The sequence below is a fragment of the Anser anser genome (assembly GCF_964211835.1).
Source record: "Anser anser genome assembly, chromosome: 14".
Taxonomy (NCBI): Eukaryota; Metazoa; Chordata; class Aves; order Anseriformes; family Anatidae; genus Anser; species Anser anser.
Window position 1 is genome coordinate 4,442,656 of NC_139735.1, and position 23,588 is coordinate 4,466,243.

At 38.8% G+C, this 23,588-nt stretch overlaps 1 protein-coding gene across 2 annotated transcripts in view; it reads left to right on the top strand.

The window, feature by feature from the left end:
- SPOCK1 (SPARC (osteonectin), cwcv and kazal like domains proteoglycan 1) overlaps positions 1-23,588 on the top strand; it is a 290,148-nt gene that overhangs the window by 214,600 nt on the left and 51,960 nt on the right. For both annotated transcript variants that reach the window (XM_083798320.1, XM_083798321.1), the window contains one exon: positions 12,338-12,452. In XM_083798320.1, coding sequence (XP_083654446.1) covers positions 12,338-12,452 — 115 coding nt within the window. The remainder of the gene's footprint in view (positions 1-12,337; positions 12,453-23,588) is intronic.

The window sequence follows — 23,588 nt, forward strand, 5'->3', positions numbered from 1 at the left end:
CAGTATTTTTTTCTTTTGGGGAAAGCTAACAATTTTGGTGATGGTAATCATGGGGATCCTTTTCTAACATGATTAGAATCACAGTTTTGACTGTCAAATCAAATCGGCATGTGATGGTCGGAGCTTAAAAACCCATCAATTCGCTTCTCTCTTCTGTCTGTGGTGGCAGTTACCTGTGCCCTAGGGATGACCTGATTACTTCTGTTGTTCAGCTTGCCTGTTTTATGTATAAATGAATCATTCTTAAACTCCTCCTTTCTGCAGGAAAGTCAAAATAGGAAAAAAAAAATTATTTGCATTATAAATCATCTACTGAAGTTCAGTTCTTGAATGTTGTCCTCTTGACAGGAAGAGGAAACAAGAATATCTTGGGTTATTTATGTTCACTCGTAGCTAATTGCGAGCTTAAATAAAAACATCATTTACATTTAGTTACCTTTTTCCAAGCTCTGTGCCTTCATTTAGTTAAAATGTAAAATTCCTTGTTCCAGTATCTAGGTGATTTGATACAGGTACTGTTAGACAGGGGGATTAGCTGCTTTTGGGTAACTGGTTTATAAGGCCTTGTACTCCAGGATCTTTTCCCTTTATGTGTGGGCAGAGGACGCACTTAATGCTTCCTTAAAAGTTGTAATCATAAATCCGGTGAACTTCCCGAGAAGTGTCAGCCTCTTAGTGCTGAAAAATAGCTATTTTTTTCTTTTCACAATTCATATTTTGAGCTTTTACCAGCAAACAGTTTGAGCCATTTAAAACATCAAAGGAGGTGTTTCTTGGCTTGGGCACATCTTTAATTTAAAGCAGATTTATTAAAGGCCAAAATAGGATAATGCTGCAAAAGGATTAGCTGTGGTTACTTGATTTCTGAGAAAACAAACTAATTCTGCTTTCTTTGTATAGGTGCCTTTCAAAGTGAGTCTATTCAGTGAACATTGCACTTGGCCTGGGGTTGGCTTTTTTATTTTTATTTTCGTTGTTGTTTCTATTGTCATCTTTAGAAATCAGAAACATTGCTAAAAGCTTTAACTTCAAAGCTCAAGCCAGTTTACTCCTCATTGGTTGCTATGCTCCAAGATGCATTCCCTAAGCTTCTTTGCTGGTAACTGCCAAATGTTTTGTTTCAGTGCTTTTTAGCATTTGTGCTTTCAGTTTGGCTTATGTTTTGATTTTATTCTTCACAAAATAAAAAATCTGAGAAGTCAATTAAAAAATAGATTGCCATTCTTAGGACTTAGATTTTGTTGCGTTTTTGAAAGCAGCCAGAGAAGTAGTCCTGCAGAATGCTGTTTACTTTGTATTAGTACTTAAGCTTCAGAATTGCTTCATTTATAAAACAGACAAATTCTCGGATCTGAAAGTTTAATTGATACCATACATCTCACACATCAGTAACAAGGAATGAGTGCTGCTAGGACCACATCACAATTGCTGAAACCTGAGGAAGTCTACTGTGAACTAGTTAATCTGATAGATTTATTATGAAAGGAATGTGATAACTCCTCCGGTGAAGAGGGTCGGTTTACTGGAATTTGTCCCGGATGTTATTTGGGAACAGAAAAACCCAGATTGACCTTCACTTTTCACATGCAAAGGCAAAGTTTGGTTAGAAAAAGATGACGCACTATTTGAAAACCAAGCAGGTGGCATGCTGTAAAGGCTTATGTTTTCACTTTTGCAGAGGCACTTCAGGACTTCATCGTATGTTTGGCATGTGTGTGATAACGCAGGTAAACTACTGAGTTTGATGGTATAGCAGTATACAGTTTAGCTGCTCACTGCACCGTCAAGTTGTCAAACAAGTCACGGTGGTCCTTATATATATATATATATATCCTTCCACACACACACACACCATTTTTTACTCATTCTAGAAACAATAATACATTGAGTTTAAAGACATCGTTGCTAGCTGAGGATATATGAGCTCAGAAGCATGAAGTACAGCACCTAGGCTGGCCCTTGGTCTCTTGGGCTCTCCTAGAAGCTCCCCAGACCCTTACCCATGTGGGCTCTGAGAATCTTCCAGAAACTTCCTCCTTCTAACCAAGGATTTTATGATGTGGGCCCTGGAAAGCATAAAGCTGTCTGAATATTAAATGCTGGTTTGTGTTACTCTGTTATTTGTGGCAGTTACCAGATAACAAATGGACAGTGGAGAAGTTCAATAGACTAATTATTCACCATTGTTCCAAGAGGCAAAGCAGGGGTTGTAGCAACTCTTCTTCAACTTACGTTTATAAAAATACGTACTTCAGAGATGGTTAAAATGTGCTCCTGAACTATTCTCAGCCTGTACACTCCTACCAGGAATCTCATCTCTAATTACTGTCAGATGCATCAGATGCCTTAAAGTAGCTGTAAATACAGTACTAAATACAGTTCTCTAACCTAATGCCAATACCTAATTCCTTGGTTTAAGCTTCTTATGTGCTAAAGAAGACATACGACTCTGCAATTGCTGATTGATGAGGGGAGTTGGCTGTGAGAATTACGAGTTACTAAGATATTGCCATCATTACTAATTGAGTAAAAGCCTTAAGGGAACACGTTTTTTGCGCAGGTATGGACAGATGGATATGAGAGTGACTGAGTAGATGAAGCATCGCCTCATCTGAAATCTGGATTGATAGAGTTGTACAGCATAGCTAAACTGCTCTGTTTAAAATGTCATTGTGTGGGTGGGGAAACCCTGCACTTGGGGTTCGGAATATCTTGTGTTGCCTTCCCCCTGCCATAAGTAGGCAGTTGTTTAGCTGGTAAGTGGCCTATCTGTATGTGCACAGAGCCACAGATCGTTACCCCTTGATTATGTTCATGTTATCTGATGTCATCTCCATGAGAGAAATTAAATTGCCTTTAGTAATTTGAAGCGAGTAAAAATGACAAATCATCATTCTCATGTGATCAGTAAATGGCTACCGAATGAGAATGCATCTCAATTACATGGCAAGTACATTTCAAGCAGCATCGATTGTTCCAAATCTCCAATTGTTTTCCTGTAATTTTCTTTGTTTAAACTAAGTTGGCTTTGGTCTATTTAAAAAAAAAAAAAAAAAGTACCTTCTTTCCACTTTGAATAACAGTATTGGCTGTGAACTCCCAACTCATAATTATGAAGTTAGAATGGAGAACGAGTTCATAGAGACAAAAGCAATATAAGATATAAAGAAAACAAATGCAGTAGGAAAGTGAGTGTAAAGTCCGTGCTTTGGGATGTGGCAGACTACTGTACTGGAAAGCAAAAACCCCCATGTGTAGCTAGTGAATGGTCGTCATTAGTGAGCTATCGTGCAAATCCTGCAGAAAGAAAAGACATTTAGCAACAGGAAGTGCTTTTCTATGTGAATATAGAATATGGACTATAAGATGCATTTGTTAAAATAAGCTGACAGTGCTGCCTACATTTGCATTTAGATTCTGATCCTGGAAGTCTTCCTGACTAGAGAATTAGCATCTCCAAAGACAGTTCGTAGCAGTAATTACCAGGTGTACCAAATGATTTTGCCATGCAGCAAAGCATCCTGCAGAGATCCCTGAGTCAGTGCCAACATGCAGCACAGAGCCCTTGTGCCGGAGAAAGCTTGGATGCAGAGTTGCCTCTTGGGGATGGATGTTTTTGAATCATCTCCTCAGCATTTCAGTTCCTGTGTTCATGTTCAAGGAACCAGCTTGCATGGCTCAGAGGGTGGGCGTGATGTGTGGGTACTTGGAAATGATCTGAAGAGACACCAAAAGTCCAGATTTCAATCTAAGTATGTGGCTTTGCTGGGGGAAGGGGAAGAAAAGTGCATGCTTACCTTGCAGTAGCTGTTGCATGATAACTAGCAGGAAGTAGAATGAGAGGAGAGCCTGGGTAGTTTGCAGGTTTAACCCAGGCTGGTACTTTGTGTTAAGTCTTGGGGGAGTGGATGTCTTTAGTTTGACTTGACCATTGTTCATGACAAAAATGCTTCATCTGCTTTGTCCTCATCTCTTCATCTGCCTATTAATTTGTGATAGCCTCTTCTGCCAATGAGGGAAAAGTCAAAATCAGTGTTGCACAAATGTTTCCACTTAGGAACGGACTCTTCTGCTTCAAGTCCCAGTGCCGCTTGTTCCCTACTGCTCCAATAAGAACCTGAATTTCTTTCAGGATCTTAAGCCACTGAACCTTCCCCTCCTTGACCTACATGATTCCAGAACTGACATCTAAATTACTTGTAAAAATAAAGTTAATTTCTGTATGACAGAATAGCTTTTGGTGCCTAGAACTACTTTGTTTTTTGTTCACAAAGTGGCAACCATTTCCGTTCATTGTTGCATTACTTTAATAAATGGTCCCTTGAACGTCCTCTGTGTCCTGTATCCAATGCTATGCCTTTATGTGCCATATCATCTAGCTGATGCAATTAACTGCATTTTTAAAATTCCTGCTTCATATTGAGCTGATTTTCTGGCTATTTCTCAGGGCAATTTGTTTGATACAAAACAGTTTTGTCCTTCAGTGGTCTGTCCAGAAGTTCCCATATTAGCTGATTGTATTCTGTCTGTAAGGGTGGTTTCCATTAGTACATAATTTCCTTGGTTTGCAGCCCTGCCACTTAAACATTGGAATGATTCAACATGCCTATGAGCGGTCACCATCTGAAGTCTTCAGACATGGGTTTGGCAAATGTCTTTTCTGAGTCTGTAGTTTCTTCTTCTTTTGATAGTTTTAATAGCAGGGTAACATTTAAATGCAAAGCTTTTGCCTACTGTGAGTCCAATTACAAATATGAAAGATTGACCAAGTAGTCCTTTAGGAACACATTAATGGCAGAAAGTTTAAGAATAGAGCTCATTCGGACTCTGCTCGGGTGTCCTCTGCAGCTGAAGGTCCTCTGTACAATCAGAGGCTCTTTTAAGGATCTCTTGTGCAATAATTCCAGGAGTTGGACTTCATGATCATCATGGGTCCCTTCCAACACTGGATATTTTATGATTCTAATTTGAAGACAAGGAAGAGGCATGAACTCATCTCGGGAGCAGAGCTGACCCTCTGCTGACCTACTCGCACAGGCACTCAGGCTCTTCGCTTTCTAAAACAACTCTGATTTTAATTGGTAAAAACAAGGAAGTGCCTTCTGCTCTTCTCTTGAATCAAGTTGAAACTGGTTCTAGTTATAGTACAAGGCCAGAAAATATGAAATTAATACCATGAAGAATTGCACGAGAGCTGCCTTTTGCAATTCAACTATTTTCTGAAGACTTGGAAGGGAAAATATTGTCTCTTCCTGGAAGATGAACCTTCTGTCTTTCCAGTTGCTCAGGAGGTGGTGGTCAGCTGTTTACACTAATGCTGTAAGAGTCAAAATCCCATAACTTACTGATCCCATCTTACTGGGGCTTGATAAAATTTAGCTGACTTTAAATGTTACATTTTATAATCTTAAAATTGACAAGCATGATTTTAGAGACCTGAACCATGTGCTTAGAGCACCTGCAGTTGGCAGTATTAATAAAGTGACCTCCTGACTTGGAGTGATATTTAAAGATTGCCCAGGTCTTGCACTAACCACTCTGCTCTGTGGTTAATATTACCCTGAGGGCAAAGTCCTGCAGCTCTCCCTCATTAGAGCTGCAGGATTGCAGAGGGCAGAGCTGTGGAGTTTGGAGCAATTTGTGGTCCTTGGAGCTTTGCTGCATGAGACCTTTTGGCATTCCTGCATTCAGCTGCATAAATCTGTTCATCCCATTTAATATCGCTGCCTTGGAATCTCGGTCTCTTTCTTCTTGACCCCACACCGGGAGACTGTTCTGTTTTTCTAGCAGGTTATGAACCACTAGCCTGGCAGCTAAGCATGCAGTGAAAGACTTTCTCAAATATTTGCTGTTTACCTGAGATATAATGAGGTCCTTCATGTCATTTCTCGCAGAAATGGGGATTTCTGAGCCAATCAGCCATAACATCTGCTTCAAAGTTTACAGACAGCACACATTTTAAAAATGGCTCCGTATGTATTTACACAATAGATTGTGTTAATTAGAGTTTATTCCACCACCAGCATGCATGTTTAACTCCCATTAATAGCAGCAGCTATGTATTCTCATAAGGAGAACAGAGCTCCTAATTAAAACTCTATTTTTTAAGGTATCTTTGTAGAGCTTTTATTGCAAAGGCAAACTGCTGTATATTAGCCTGGTTTCTATTCTAATAGAAAACCCTTTTTCCAGCCTCCCCTTTATTTTTATTGCAGTAACACCAGTCAGTGCCATCCTGGAGCAGGGCAGAACATCCCACAGTAGGCAGCTTATCCTTTGAACAGAAGGAGCAGCAAGTGTGTGCCCAGAGAAATGAGATGTCTATGCCAGCGAGCAGGAATGCAGCCCTGCCACAGAATAGCCACTTTAGTCATTATAAAGCCTATCCATGCGATCAGTCCTGGGGACAGAGCTTGATCCATATTTTCAGTGCCTGCTCCAGAGCACAGAGCTCTGTTGCCTCCTCCCAGTGCAGCCCCAGGCAGTGGTGCCTGGGCAAGGCTCTGCCTTACAGGAGTAGCAGCGCCCTGCGGTGGGGGAAGAAGTGGCAAGGGTCTCAATTTCAAGCCTCACGTCAGGATCTCAGCATTAGTTTGCAAACATGAACGCACATGACTGGCTTTGCTGTCTTTCAGCCACCCCATCTAGGCAAGTTTCAGGTTTTACAGAGTCTAGAAGTTTGCAGAATTCCCATTAAAACACTTTGTGATGGAAGTTTTCAGCAGGAGGATGCAATGGCTGTCCATATGACATTTCTTGTGAGCTGAAGAAAACATACTGAACTTGTTTTTTATTGTCCCAAGTTAAAAAAAAAAAAAAAAAGATAGTCTCTTAGATTGAGGGTGTTCCAAATACAGCTATTTTTTTCCTCATGTTGGAAACTAGAAGCAGAGGCTTATAAAGAAATTACTGATAAGAGTCCTAGCTAAGAAAGCAATGGCAAGCACTGCTCTAAAGCATGTAAACAAACAACCCTTCTCAAATGAGTGTCTGAATTCCAATGGATTCTAATTATCTGCTAAGAGAGATAGGTAAGAGAACTTACTGATATAAAGAAACTCTGTATTAAAAACATATATGCTGTAATTTCAGGAAGTCTCAGCTTCTGCTGGTGGCAGGTACTGAGTAAAAGATAAGGTAGAAAATATGAGCTTTTGTTATTTGTATCTGAAGTTTAGAAGAGTTGTATCGTGTGCGAACAAAAGATGCACCATAAAACAAATGCTGCGCTGAAATAATTCTCATTGGAAATGTAAGAAGCCGCAGGGCACTACAGAAGATGCAGTGCCTTCCAAGCAAGAGCACTGTTCAATAATCGAGTTCTAGAGCCACTCCTATTCGTAAAATGTAATATTTCAGTTTTTTAACATACATTTTAATTAGTATACTATAAAGTTTAACCTCCCATTCCAATCTTCAGCCTGTCTTTTGAGAAGGAGACTTCACAGTAGTTTATCTTCATTATGGATATTGTCTGCTGGTTCCTCCATGCTTCCATCAAAGATAATATGCTTATCTCTCTTCTCTGCTTTTTAGTTCACATTTCAGTTAATGACAGAAACAATATAAGTGGGGAAGTTAACATCTTCTTTTAGAGAGACTACAAGAACAACAACTACAAGAAATCTGAAATGATAGGTTTTGTATTAAAACTTTTGCGTTAAGACCAAATAAAATCAAGGTCTCGGAGCCTCTATTGCACTGAGCCTTGTTGCTCTCTTCTCATCCTCCTTCCTGTTGTTAATTAGCAAGGATGTGAGATCAGCCAGGATACTGAGCCTTAAAGAAGCACTCCATTTGTCTGTCCTCTCCATGTCTCTAAAACCAGTAGCAACTTTGGTCAAGTAACATATCCCAGGCCATCACGGCAGGAGTGACCCCAGAATTCTCAGTTACATCTGCATTCCCAATGGAAGGTGCCCTCAGATCTAGAATCTGACTGTATTTGCCCTGTGTATACTGTAATTAAAATCATGATGAAAAAACACACAGCCCTGTCATTACTGAGATATCAGTCTTCATCCCACCGTGTGTGATTAATGCATTAAATATCAGTGTGCGCTAAGTCCACCTATGTTGTTGTGGGCATTTAGTGTTGCTGTGCTCCTGTCTGCCCTCCTCTGGCGGGCCACTATCTGCTGCTTTCAGACTGGACCAGCCAGGTACCTGCTGCCTGCTGGAAGGAGAAGTTTCCCAAGCTGCTGCCTTGCCCCAGAGGGAGTCGCAGCTCAGTAGAAGGGTGTGGAGGTGCACGTCACTCAACACTGGCTGAGACATGGCTCATCTGGCTGTTCTGCACCAACACTCCTGATGGCCAGCAGCTGCCCACTTGCCTGAACGCTGCTGTCCTTTTTCACCCCCATTGCTGGCTTAGTTGCATTTGAGGCAAATACTCAAGTTCTCTGTTTCATGAAGCAAAGCTCTTCTCGGCATCGATGTGGTGTGACAGCTGTACTATACTACCCATGTAGATACTCATTAGCCAAATATACACTCTTGTGTAAAAAATTGCAGCAGCTTATTTGGCATTATTACTTATGCGCAGGTTAGATGAAAACCTGGATGCCAACATTCAAAAACCAGAATAAAGAGAGGCAGAGATATATTGTTTTATTGCATCATAAAGAAATATCTAGATTCTCCTCTAACAGGGACCACGGGCTGGAGACAGACAAGGATAAAATAGCTGGGAATAAATTTTATGTAGCTATTTTCTTTCTCCCTCAGATGTGAATGCTTATGCAAAACACATTGCTGTAGATTCACTGACAATAAAGAGGGAATCATCATACGAGTAGTCGATTCTCAGGGGAACACTTTAGCCAAAACACTCTCTGCAATAATTTCCCACATCTTAGTTGAATAAATTAATTTATGAATTTTCCATGAATATGTTCAACCGTTTCTCCCCTCATTTATTTTATTGATCTCCTTATACGTTTAGCAACAAATAACAGAGCTGCTTTTCCATTTGCAGTAAAATAGTTTAGAGATGTTTATGTGGGCCTTGGGGTTCATAGTAAACAAATGCAGTTCAAACACCAGGGAGGTAGCAGAGAAACATAAAGCTGGGCAGGCTCAGCAAAGATTCAAGGCATACCTGTTCCTACCACAAATCAGGCTGGACCCTTGAAATGAGAGGGACTTGAAACTGTAGGACTGCTCCTAATGAATCGCGTAGAATCACTGCGAGGCACTCCATGGCTTCTGTCTGCAAAGCTTATAATGTCCCTTTGGTATTAAAGACTGCGATATTTTGGATCACTTTTTAAAGTATATTGTCCTATACCTTGTGTCTTTTTATTTTCATGAGAGAAATAGATGCGGGTGGTAAAGGAAACCAGGCATTTGTTTTTTAGAAATATAGTTTCCATGGTTTGGGGAAAGCCAACAGGTTCCTCCTAGATGGTCAATCCAGCAGCAGAGTAGTTCAAAAACTTCATTATTGCTCCATAAGAGATTTTCCATGGCTATTCTGCTTCCGGGTATCACTTATTTTGACTTAGACAATGTCATTTAATCTGAAGTTTAGCTATTCATATGGGTTATTCTTGCCTGGTTTATTTCAGTGAGTAAGCCCAACATCACGTGACAAATATGACATCTCCATGTTTTTCTTTAGGAAAGGGAAAAACAACTACATAAGGTGATTAGATGTTGGAATGTAACCAGTTATTATACTAATTTAATTCTTAAAACCATGGAGTTCTTCCATCTTCCTTCCTCAACACCACGCTGCCACCCCAGTTCTATTAATAAACAACCAAACATCCCAAAAGGGTTGAAATTCACCGTGGTTAATTGTAAACATAAATGTACTCAGGTCTGCACTGTTTTGTTCTTCAAGCTCGGATCTCATTCTTGCCATGCACATTCAGATCATAGAGATTGCCTGTTTTAAGCAAATTCTTTTTTTTGAGCTTTTTAGTTGTCGTTTTTATAAATCATAAAGCAAGATTAGGAAAAACCTGCCTTGCTGTTTCCAAGTATAAAGCTCGTTCTTTCTTAACTACATATGTTAATGGGCTTGAAATAGGCCTTACCATTTTAAAGGTGGTATTTGAAGTATAATTGCTAACGCTTAGATACATAATTTACATTTATTATGCATAATAAAATATGTAACTAATTAATGTTCTGTAAGGGATTAAATCATCATCTCCAGCTGCAAGAAGATTTATGGCTGTGTTCTCAATAACTTATTGACTATCAGAATACACTGCAGAAAAAGAGTCATCATCTTCAGGACCGTGCACTCAGTATTCTCCTTCCTCCTGGCCTCTTTACCCTCTGATATGCTTTCTGTTGTGTTTGTGTTCTGTGCAAACAGCATAGATTAAGGAAATGTGCTTATGGAGCAGACAGATGAAAAATAAGTACTTACATCCCTAGCAGTCTTGCAAGAAATAACTAAAGTGCAAGTTAAGCTTGCACGTTTGTGTCTGTCCATGCACTTTCTAAATTGGAAGGGCAGAACATCACACGGAGCATGCAACCACCAGAGTGCATTGATGTTCAAAATGTCTGGGAGATAATGTCAACAGAATAGGATGTAGGCACAGGATAATGGGCTCCTGCTGCTAGATTAAAGCCTGGGCAAAGATGAGCCCTTTCAACAAAAATAAACAGAGGCAAAGCCAAGGCATTTGCAGTATTTTCAAAGCAGGAGGCATTTATCTTGTAACAACATCCTGTTCTCTTCTCTTGGCTTCCACTGTACCAAAATAACAGAAGATGATGCTGTGATTTTGTTCGGTGGCTGTTGCTATAGGAGCTCTGGTTGCCCACTGCAGCTTCACTGGGTAACACCATGGTCTTATGGTGTATGTCCTTTGGCCTTTAAAGAAGCTGCATGTTTCAAAATGCATTTTGTCATACTGTGTGAGCATGCTGATCTAATTTTAAATTAAAAAGAATTAATCTGCCATAAACCTCAGATTTATCAAAGGGATTTTGCAGCCCAGCATTTCCCATTTCTCCTGGCAGGAGGCAGTCTCTGTAGGGAGGAGTGCCAGCCTCAGTGCTGCAGGCACAACTCCCCCATCTATTAAAAGCCCTCAGACTCTGTTCTGGTAAAATCAGTGCTTGAAGAAGAAAAAAAAAAAATGGGATTGAATTCAGTTCATTAGGTATCAAGCCAGAGAGAATGCTTTGCACATTTTTGTTCCTGCTTCTGTGTTCTGTTCTCTTTCACTCCATTTTATTAGTACATTAGTCCAGTTTCCAGCAATCACGCTGCTGGGCACAGTCTAGGGAAAATATCCTTGAGGCAGTAGCTGCAAACAGGACAGCTACACATGCACAAAGCTCTTAGAGGAAAGTCAGCACTAAAACTTATGTAATGCAAACAGCAAAGGCTATGAATAGCCAGTATGCTATAAATCAAGGCTTTTTAACTGGCACACTTTTGCAATATTAATTTTCCTGAATCATCTCATTCGTCCAATACTGCACATGTCCTGCTGTCCTAAATGGCCTGAATGTGGTGATTGTCAAGAGGTGCTGTAAATCCCATCTGCCAAGGTTTTAGGGAAGGGAAAGGAAACAGCAATAATATGCAGATACAGGGAATTGTACTGCTCATAGTCAGTCTTCAGTCATTTTACGATTTTATTGTATTTTTGGAGTTGATCACATGACAGATAGCTAATTTTAGGGATGGTGCTGTTAACAGGGTAGTTTATAGTCATTGTTTGGAGTCATTTAAAATTTCATCCTTGTTGGAAGAAGCAGACGTGTTGAAGGACCAGTCTCATTTGCAAGTGACTGAGTCTCTTAGCTGAGCATTTTCTTTGAAGAAGAGATGTTTCATTTCAGTCCTGCCTGTTGCAAGGATTGGAATCTTTTCATGGGTGTTTTCATGGGAGCTCCCAGGTCCTTGAAAAACCAAACTAAAAATTGGTAGTGATGTTAGCTGATATGCAGGTGATAAAAGGCACAATCCCTTTAAAGAGCTCACACCTGAAAAATGGTGTGCAGAGGAAACACACATGGTGCTGGAGGTTTGCATCTTCTTCCCAGCTTTGTCATCTATCCTTCAGGTGACCTGGAAGAAGTTGTTTCAAGTTTCTCTGCTGCAGATTCCATATATTTAAGGAGGGAATAATAACATTTTATGATGCACGTTCAGAAATGTCGTGCAAAACACTGCATAGGAAGTAGCTATTATTGTTGTTAACTGTGATAATAAAAACAATGGCATTTTCAATAGAGATTGAAGTTTTGCAATCTGTCCAATGTCATTACTGCTAAATGCAATTTCTCATTTAATCCACAGCTGCTGCTTTTATATCTTGTCCTAATTCAAAACATATTCTTGCTTTTTTATGATTTCCAGTGCAAGTTGGAGTTTCATGCATGCACTTCTGGCAAAACCATCACAGCTCGATGTGAAGGGCCCTGCCCCTGCCTTCCAGGACCTGAAAGCCCAAAACACAAGACAGAGAAGACTGGTGAGTTGAGCTCTTAATGCAGTTATAGCAGATGAACTAATTCCTGCTACGGTCTCAGAAAAAAAAAATCTTAACTAGTAGATTTTACATGGAACATTTTTTGAGGAGATGGTAAGGTACAACTAACACTTTTCCAAACACTGCAATGCTTTCAAACATCTTCTGCAAAACTAACACCCACTTGACAGAGTCTCATAGAAAAACTGAGTTCTGGCTCATGATTCTCATTTTTGTGTGAAAATATTGTGAATAAAAATGTTGAATCATTATAAAAGAAGGCAGAAAAAATACTACGTGATGGTTCATCGCTTTTTATGTAAATTAAAAAACAAAAGAAAATTTTATCTGTAGCCTGCGAGTTAACCAAGAAGTCATTTAAGTTTGCATGGGCATATGTTCACTCATATATATTACGTGGACTCTATACTATCATTATTACCCTTGTTGTTATTATTAGAAGTCAAATATGCATTAAATAGATCTGTGTACGTTATGAAATCATTTCAACAACAACAAGCACATTGCAAATGATTTTACCTAAAACCAAAGGTTGGAGTCTCAGTACAAACAGCCGTTTCCTCTGCCAGCTCCCTGGTGCGTCCCGTATTTAGGTCTGTAAGCCTGGTGAGCTAATTCACACCCCAGGTCTTTTCCAGGGGAGTAAACTGCCTCGTAGTGACCTCATCCAAAGGGAATGAGTTCCTGCAAAAGAGACTGAGGGAAAGAACAAGTCCCACGGCAGCAGGACAAGTGCCATAGCCAGGTTCTAAGAGCTGCCACCCTGTCACGGGGAAGGCCCTGGGGAAGGGAAAAAGTTGTTGCCTGTGGCTGTGGTTTCTTGAAATGAGGGCATCTGTGCTGGTGAGGGCACCTGTGGCAAAGTGAGTACTGGTCTTGTGAAAAGTGTTGTCAAATGTCTCTCTGGAGAAGGGCTAACAGGGTTAGAGCAGGGACAGCTGCGGGGCTGCTCTCTGTGCCAGTAGCTCCAGCGCTGCAGCAGCAACTAGCACAGGGTTTGCTCTGTCATGGTAAGTAACGAAACGTGTTTATTTGTCTTGTGTACAACACATGGAGCGCAAAAGAGATGAAGCTTTGACAATGATCTGTTTGACCCAACATCTCTTTGCTGTTACTCCTCCCCACTATGGACACATTCTGACAGTTAGCAGAGAGAGAAACAAAAACAAAACAAGAAGTTCAAACATTTCCTCTGATCAGTTCAGGCCTTGTTGTATCAGCTGAAAGCGCTGATGAACCTGATGGAGGTGGTCCATATTCCAGAGCCTCCAGCACAGTATCACTGGTTTTCGGATGAGGCCTTTATCTGCTTTCTAGAGCAAGCAGCAATTTTCCAGCTTAGATTTTGAAAATTCAGATTTATTCCATCGTTTGCAAATCACGGACATTTTTTGCATAGCTATCAGACTTAGATGAAGTATTTAGATGGCAGGGTTCTGAAATCAATATATAACTGTAATATTGCTTTATGTGGCCTGAATCTTTTGGTTACAAAATACCCACTGATAAATTGCCTTATTCATATTTTCTCTTTCTTGCGGTCCATCAAAAACATATACTTTTCTTCTCATAAGCTGCTCCCTGTATGCCCTCTTTCTTGCCCTTATCAGAAAGTGTATCAGATTAATAAATCTTCAGTGACATTTTAAGCTTACAATTTCATTCACACAAGAGAAAAAAGATTCTAATAACCCTTATCTTGATAAATGCAATTTGACAGGGTATACATATTCTGAAACCCAGGCTTTTGTTTTGCTTGACTCAAAACTTTAACTCCAGCCAACAAAGCATTAATTTAATGGATTGGACGATCTGTGGAGCAACTTTCCTCAAGGCATTTTCAAGAGGCCACACTTGGGCTAACAGTACTCATGCCATTGCCCTGGTGACAGCAGCGAGGACAAGGATATTATTACATGCTTCAGTTCTGCTGTCTGCAGTGTGGCATGAAGGGACTGCTTTGCCCCCTTGGAGGAGCACAGTCACCTGCGAAATGAGGGCAATCATTGTCAGGTGTGTATGGAAATATTCAAAACAAGACATTAGTAATCTCCTGCATCATGTGTGTGCAAAAGAGCTGCTTATGAGTTCAATTAGAGTGTCATAAGCAAGATGCTTGTACAGGCGCAGGGAGTGACTGTGTGTGCATGCATATGTGTATATGTGAAAAAAATAATAGCTGTATAATCTTTTGCTCTATCACCATCTTTTCCTTTCTGGGATTAGGTGCTGAAATCTCATGTTTGCCGGTAGTTGTCCCTTGATAATCTGTTTTTTGGAGCACAGAGTCATGGCAGCTGCAGATTTGACTGTTTCTGTCTGAGCGATATCCAGCTTCTCAGAGGCAGAAAGATTCTGTTCCTGGTGTAGATAGATAGGGATGGAGTATCCCTAGGATTCATAAATAATGACATCATTTGCACTGAAGTTTATACAGTGGTTTTTGCAAGAGTTTATCACTGTGTTTCATTTGGGGTAACAGGCTGAGGAGCTGCTTCTCTCATAAATTCACAGGAGCTCCAAAAACGCATAGCAAGTTTACTGTCAGCAGTGCAGGATCTGTCACAGCATTTGGCTTTTCTTTTTAGACAGTGGCTTCACTCACCGGCAACCGATCAATTCAAAGATCTTCCCCACACATCCAGTAAGTGAAACAGCAGCAGCACCTGGCCTCATGTTTACCAATTCAGGGAGTCAATGTGAACCACACTGCTAGGGGGCAAACCTCCACGGGCTTCATTAGAGAAATGTCCGCAAAAGACTTGGTCTTGAGCTTCAAATAATCAATAGCAAAAGGGCTTCCTAACTTGATTTATCTTAAATTTTCCTCTGGATCTTTGAACATGCCAATAACACCAATTAAGACTTCCTTTAACTTATTTCCTCCAACTCCTTTCTACAGACGTTCTCTCTTCAGTTGGCCCACCAAGTGTGATGGAGTCTCAAACTGAATATTTCTGAGCTTGTCAGTCTTTTAACAAAGAGCTCGTAGACGTTTGTGTGAGAAACATGAGTTAATTCTAAATATTGGTATAATTTTTACCCAGGTACAATTTTAGTAGTATCTGAAGAGGGATTTTGTCTCGTGTGTATCTGCCCTTTACAGCCTGGATGCCAGACAACTTTCCTCAGGTTTATAGGAGAATTATGAATTCGAATTACCACGTTAAATAACGCACTGGAGTGGTGTCCCCTGACCTCTCAGTCTGGAGCTTCTGATCAGCACTCGGTCACTTGGTATCGTAGTGTTTTCACTAGTCTCAACACCACATTGTTCTCTTTTCCTCGTATAGTACTCCGGTATCATTAATATTGCTGAACTGAGTATAAAGCCCGGTAGATTGATTTCTTATATAAAAATTTCTATAAAAGAGCAATGTCGACAGTTGGAACTCTGTTTCTACTCCTTATTTAGTTGCTAGGCTTGTGAAATCCATTCAAATACAGCATAATCTTAAGTAGAAAATGACAGAGAGCTAAACCTCATGCTTCATACAGACGTGTTAGTGGAAAAATACTAAGGAGAATTACAGTGCAAATGCTTCCAGCAAAATGGAAATGCAGCTCTTAGAGCTACTGCATAAACTTTTTTATGCCTATTATACAACAAGGTTAAATATATGTGCTTGTGAACTTCCAATTTGAAGGCAGTTCACATTAATCTTCACACATTCATTCAATCATATTCAAATATTATTCCATAATAAATTACTTTTAGAAATTAAAAATGTAAAGGAACATTTAATTTCCAGAGTACTGTAATTCTAAATGTCATGACCTTTTTTTATACGCTTGTGAATAAAATTGGCAGCAGCATCAAAGAAAAGCAATCTAAGTGTATGTGCTCAGAGGTAACAATTGACTGCAGTATCTGAGTCGTATTCCTTCCTCCTCCCTAGGCTCCTTCAAAAACATCTCTGCTTTGAGGATGAAAATCAACACTAATAATCATGTTTAAAATTGGAATTCCTTTTATAATGGTAGCTGGTATTATGGAGATGTTAATAAAATAACACAAATGCTAGCAAAAGAAAACTACAACAGAATAATTTTTAGTGGCAAATAACAACAATATAAGCTTTCCACCATGAAGTCAAATCTTTGAAGAGATGGCATAATCGTGTTCTTTATTTTCTTAAAATGGAATTTTAAGTCAGCTGTCTGAAAGGTAGAGAACAGGACTCTGTGAGGGTACTAATAGTAGATTTTGGAAAGAAGACAAGCTAATGCTTTCTCTCTTTTCTTTTTGAGGTCCATTTAGATTCCTTTGGTTTATCAAAACACTTGATATGCTTCATTATTCACAGCAGTATCCCAGCTTTACAATACTCTACCACGTTAACCACTGATTTCCAACTCAGCTACCCAGAGACAAAGGTTGAGCTGTAATCTGCACTGGGGTCAGCTGCCCTTTCAGAGCAGATGTACCCTCTTATCTAATATAAGATGAAAAAGGCTATAATTTCAACAAAATAAAAGGACTTGTAACTGATTCTCAGTAGCACCTTAGTGACAGCAGTTATTTAAGACAGTCTTGTCTGTTCATGGTTTTCCAGCACCTCTTTCCAAAAGCTCTGCAATATTAATTAGGGTTCTCATCAAGCATAACTTCATTTGGCACTAACTGAAGCTTCTAAAACCCCTCCATAAACAAAGGAAGTCACAGGAGGAACAACCAGTTTGGGTTTTCCAGAACCTACTGGCAAGTAAATCGATTTTTTCTTTCTCAGTGTATTCATCAAAAAGGCAACATTGTGCACCGGTGTGGCATCTCTTGGCAAATGTGAATGCTTGGTTGCAATAACGTGGTTCTGTCTGCTCCCTCCTCAGGTGTGTGACTCCTGTTTGTTGCATGTGCTAGCAGTGTAGTAGCTCAGGCAGGATGGTGATGATTTAACAACATTTCAGGTCTCTTTCTGATCATGCTCTCTTTTTGCGTTTTCTAAAAAGTTAAGTGCTATACTCGCAACATACCGATTTTGATTTGTTGCCATCAGCATTGCAGAGTCACTGGAGCACGAACAAATGCAATAATTCAAACTAGGTTTATCCCTATCTGTGCATTAGGTCTTTTTGACCTTGCAGTAATGCCCAAGGCAACTTCTAAGGAAATGCTATTATCTTGATAAGGGAATTGTAAGGTCAATAGGCAGAAGAAAATATATTCAATTATACTGAGTGTTGTTTAAATTTCTAAAGGGAGCCAAGAGAACATTTTTAAGTTACAGAAATAGGTCTTGGCAAGCTCCATCAAGAATCTATCTTGTTTAGGGTACAGTTTAGGATCTGAATCTTAGGATTTACCTAACAGCTCTGTTGGGAGTGCTGAATGAGAAGGTCTAATGTTCCATTCCCCAATAAAAAGAGCACTCAGTGCATGAAGTTCATTCAGAGAAAATCATGATCTTATTTCCCAAATGAGTTGTATCACTTCTTGTGCCTGAATGACTGACAACTAAAAGAATTTCAAGTCTTAGTTCTAAGTCTTTCCTTAGAAATCCAGTTTCAGCAAGTATTTCAATTTAAAATTTCTATTCAGAAGTTTTCATGACTGGAGAGTGCATTATTTTAAAGTTTATGAAGGTGAAGTATGAGTCATGAACATGGTTGAGTTGAAATTGGTTCTTGAGTTTGATTTAACAATGCCAGGATTTTTTTTCCTTTCGTGTCCTTAGCTTGAAAAAAAAAAAAAAAAAGAGTTCTGATACTGAATTTCTGGGTAGATGTTTAAGTGAACTATTTTAGTCTCAAACTCAGGGAATAGTAAAGCAAACACCTTCTAAAATTAAGATTACAGAGAGTTTCAAAACTTTGGTATATCTCAACTCTGGGAGGTACTTTTTCTGATTTACAGAGGAAAAATTATATTTACTCAAACCAAAAGGTGGCTTTCAGTGCAGAACAGAGATAAGAATGTTGAATACAGACAGTGATGCATGTTTCTGACACTGATATGCTCCTGTCCTGGACTTCAGTAAGGAGTAGGATTAGCTCTAAACTCTTCAAGGTATGATTTTTTGCTCCAAAATTTTCTTTATGAATTCTGCAGTTCAGTCTTTTAATTTGTTAACATGATGAAGCAGCCTTATCCAAGTAAATCTGAGTTAGCTAGTATCTGTAAATAATAATTATAATAGTAATTATGACTATTATTTTTACTGTTTGCCTATAAGCTTTCACACAAGGAGATCAGTCTTTATTTTGCCATTCCTAAAGGCATGGAAGATTAACTTTTTTCATTTCTCTTAGATATTTTCTGTGAGTAGTGAAATGGCTGCACCCAATTAATATTTGATTAAAAGACAGAGAGAAGCAGGCAAGAACTGATATCCTTGCTCTTCATGGATGGCTATTACCATCCCACGTTCCTCTTAGAAGCAAAAGCAAGTAGCTTCAAGACTGAGGCAGCAAAATCAAGCTCTTACCAAGGTCAGAAGAAAGAGCAAAGTAATGGTGGCTGGGGATATTTTCTTCTGCTACTTGATCTCACATGCTTCTTCCATACGTGTACCAGAGAAAAGCAGTAGCTTATGAGGGTAAGGCTGCACATTCTACGTATCCATATTTCATGAGACAACTTGTATTTTTGTAGGAGTGTTTTCTTAGATGAAATGTTTATTCTGAGAGCTGAATGAATAAATTGTTCACGTGCTGAAAAGGAGAAGCAGGGCAAAATTTTGCGGAAGGTATTAATGTGAACATGAACATTTTCATTGATTGATATATGATTGATATATATTACAGACCTTCTACTATGTCTGTAAAGGAGAATATGTTCTATGGAAAGACTCATATGCAGAGCACAGAATAGCTCAGGACAGACCCATTAAATGCAAGTTCTTTTACTGTAGCTCAGAGTGATGGTGATGCCCAAACAAGAGGTTTGGTTGAGAGGCCACTGGGCCCAGCTATTTGCTGAAGGAAATATTGGTGTGATTCTGTGGTCAATATTTAATCATGTCCACAAATGGCAGAGAACTGCAGAGCAAAGGTTGGTAATGCGCAACTCACTGCCTGTGTAGGAAGTCCTCCATGTGCTCAGTATGTGTATGGGTCTTTCTGGTCCATTTTGAAAACTTGATCATCCTGAAGCATTTATAACTAAGCAACAGATGATTCTGGATGGCAAACTACTGCTATTTAGATCTCTCTGAAATTATATCACTTACATTCTTAGCAAATCATATATCTTCTTTTCATTGATTTCTAGTCTAGCTACATATAATGAGGTGATCAATAGTAGTTACTGTTCCCCTTCAAATTCAGTGAAATATCTTTAATCAATGTAGTTTAAATTCAAAAACATCCAAAATATTTTAATGACTTTTCTGTATTTCAGAATTGAGTTGGAAGGAATTGCCATCATGTATAATTAACAAGTCATAATGTAGAACAGTTTCAGGTACTGCAAGAAACTTGCAGATAATCCACTATGCAAAATTTTGTAGGTTTATGTTAGCAAAGTAGGAAAAATCTTATAAGGTTTTTTGGCAAATAGCTATAGTACCTTAAAAGTATGGTACTTCCCTGAAGAAGACAAAGAGTATCTTGAATTATCCAGATCAACTCAGAAGCCAGATTACTTTGTAATACTTCCTTTTAAATATTTCTTTGAAAGCATCAAGAGCACAGAAGGAAAAGGCACTGTATACTCTTGTATGCAAGTTATTGCCCTATTCTGTCCTGAAACTAGCTGATATATCTACTTCGAGGTGGAAAGGATTGCCAGCTTTCACAGGTATTCACTGTGAAGATCTCACGTAATGGTCTTCCCTCTCTGTTTATGTAGCTATTAATATTCCTTTCTCTGAAGAAAAGGTAGGGCTTGGTATCTAAATTCTAAAAGTAGCAAAACTCTATTGGAAGAAAAATAAAGAATGCAAAATGCATCCATCAGTACGAAAAAGACATTAGTCATGCCAGGAAAAAGGGAAATGAAAGAAAGGTACTAGACATTTAAAGTAGAAATATTTTGAATCTATGAATTTTTCTGGGTCTTAGTAAATGATTCTCAGTAATTTCTTTTTGAGAAGTTGCACTTCTTCCTGTAGTGACAGCTAAAAACATGCATTTCTGGGCTGTTTGCATTATATGAAATTCAATAAAAGTAAATGACAATTATCAATTCAGAAACCAAATTGTGCTGTGTGCTCAGTCTTGTCACTGCAAATGCTTGTACTCGGGAGTTACTGCCTGAGTAAGTAGGTCTATTGTCTTTGGTGAATGAGGTTGTCTGACTAAATTTGAAGATACCAGTATTTATAAGACAAGACCTTTAACTATTTATGAATTCATATGGTATTTTTTCTGTTTGCAACTACAACAGACTGTGACCATATAATTAGGCAATGGGAATTGTAAATTTCACAATTGACAAAGCAATTCTAAATTTCCTTTTCACAAATATGTGAACATTGTATTTTAGGATCTAGGTGTTAACAGTCATAATGGTATAGTTCAAGTGCTCAAACCTTCACACAGAAAGAATATAAAAAGATTGCAAACATTGTATCAAAAGTCACTTGCCAGTTGGAGCAAATACTGTTAGGTTTTTCAAAAACATTCAGTCTGTACATACTGAGAGTTTGAATTATATTTGCAAAATATTTATATAACAGAAATTAAATACTTTTTTTCAGACTGCTGAATTTTTCATCACAGCTGTGTTCTACAGGAAAATGGCCTGCCCAAAATGTTTTGTTTTAGGTTTGAAGAGTAAATTCGGGTTGGAACTTCGATAACCTTGGATGTGATGGTCTTGAATGTCTTCTCCAACATAAATTAATGCATGATTTTATAACTGAATCCTTTTCTACCCATCAGGTGATAAAAACTTTGCCAAAGAGTATAAATTAAAATATATTCAATAATTTCAGCCAACACATACAAAAAGCTCTTAAGTGTGTATGAAACTTGCTTTGACATGAGCTTGAAGTGGAGAAAGAGTTGTCCCTGTAGGAGCTGTTTTGCATTTTGGTCTGGCTCTCAGGTTTTGGAACTCAGCAGAGAATCATTGATCACGCCATACCCCAGATGGATAACAAGTTAGGGATGATACCATCCATTGACTAGCTGTCACTTCTACAGCATGATCTTCTTTGGATTTGATCAAATTACAGCAGGCTCCAAAATGTAACAGACAACTTCTTCTGCTTAGACGTGAAAGTGACAGTAGAACAGCTAGGAGTAAGACAGAAAGGGGGAAAGAGTAGCACAAGAAGCAGTATATTGTTCACTTTATTCATATCAGATACTTGCTGAAACAGACGTTGACTCTAGTAGCAGCATCACTATCATTAGGATTTGCACTTTAGTAAATGCATCTCTTTAACAAGGTAACGTGCCAATAGAGTAATGTCAAGCCAGAATTCTTGTCATAATTTTTTGAGGTTGAACCAGGACATGAGATATAATTCTTCATCATCATTAAATAAATACTAATCCCAGACTGCAGTAGGAGACAGGAACCCTGTAAAAGTAACTATGTCATGGTGTAATTATATTAAAAAGAGTAGCATTTTAAAAAAGCCTCTCAAAATCTTTAAAAATAAAAATGTTAAGGCTGTGCTACTTCTCTAGCAGTTCTCTGTGACTGAGGCAACCCTTAGCTTTCATAAGCATTTACAGCTGTGCTGTTTCCCCAGGCTGATCAGTGGGTATGGGTTTTGCCCCTTGACCAGGAGGGGTCATCAACTAAAGTAGAAAGGATATAAACAAATTGATTTAATAGGTTTCATCCATACAACCAGCAGCTGTGGACTTGCTTACTTCCACTTGAAATTCAGTACGGTCTAAGAAGGTAGGGTCTGCTGTGGTGTGGGGTGTGCACGAAGTGATGGTGGAAGGAGGCAGGCCAGAGCTGGAGGAGGCTGCATTGCGGGACATGCTCGGCAGCCTTGGGGAGCTGCAAAGCCCAAGGCTCAGCTTTCCCACCGCTGGTGTGAGCCGGAGAGGAGCTGTTTCTAGTGTGGACCACCCAGTTTGAGGTGTCCAACTCAGCAAACACAAAAGTGAACTCCACACAGGTCCCAATAACACTGTAGACAAAACTCGTGTCACTGAACCCGCAAATACAAATGCCACTGAGGTACATAAACCCACGTATCGCAATAACAGCGCACTTAGACAGCTCAATAGTAATCAGAGTTTCATAAACACTTATTAAACAAAATGTTAAAATGGCTATTGATTTTTTTTATTATTTTTACCATAAAGAAAAGGTTAGAAAATGACAGACAGTAAACACAGCACCAGCAAGTAACAATTTTTAGACAAGAAGTAATTTGATTTTGGATTGCCAACAGAAAACTATTGAAGTGGCACACTGTGTTAATAGAAACACAGTCTAGGAACAGCAGGTGTTTGTGCACTGATAATGATAATTAGAGCACTAAAATCTCTCTCATCATAAACAAAAACAAATAAATAAGACTGTTTTCTTATAGCTTACTTTTTCTTTTTTTTTTCATGGATATTGATTTCGGCAGTTTTGGGAGCGTTTCCCTAATATGTAAAGTTTGTAATATCTCTAGAAGCCTGACGATGACAGAAATTATAGTGATTATCACTACAGTGTAAGGGTAAAATCTCCCTAGAATGAGGGGGGAAGAAAAGAACTTTTCAATAAATACAGAAAATACAACTTTTCAGGTTTCAAATATATCTTGTTTTGTTTTGTTTCCTTTGGTATCTTAAGAACTAAGTTCCATCTTTGGTTCCTGCAATATAAATCTGGAAAAGTTCTGTCAATTATATTAAACCAGTTGCCTTTGGTAAAGTTATTCTAAGTCTGTAGTGGTATAAATGAGTATAGGCTAGAGCCTAGTTGATCATTCCTGAGAGTTTGTTACTTTCTGTGCACTTCTCAGCATTGTGTCAAATTAGTTCTGAGGTTTTGTGTTTCTAATTCCCCGTTTGCTAGTGCAAAAGGGAGATGATACGTGAAATATCATCACTTCATTCCAAATGTATATGGTTACATATTTACAGCTTTTGCTGTCCCACCAGGGAAATCTATAAATTCTTTTTTCTCTGAAGAATTACATTTTTTTTGTGTGTGATTCAGTTTAATGGACTGTGTGTAAATCAAAAAACAATGTCTTCTGCTTTCTGCTAAAG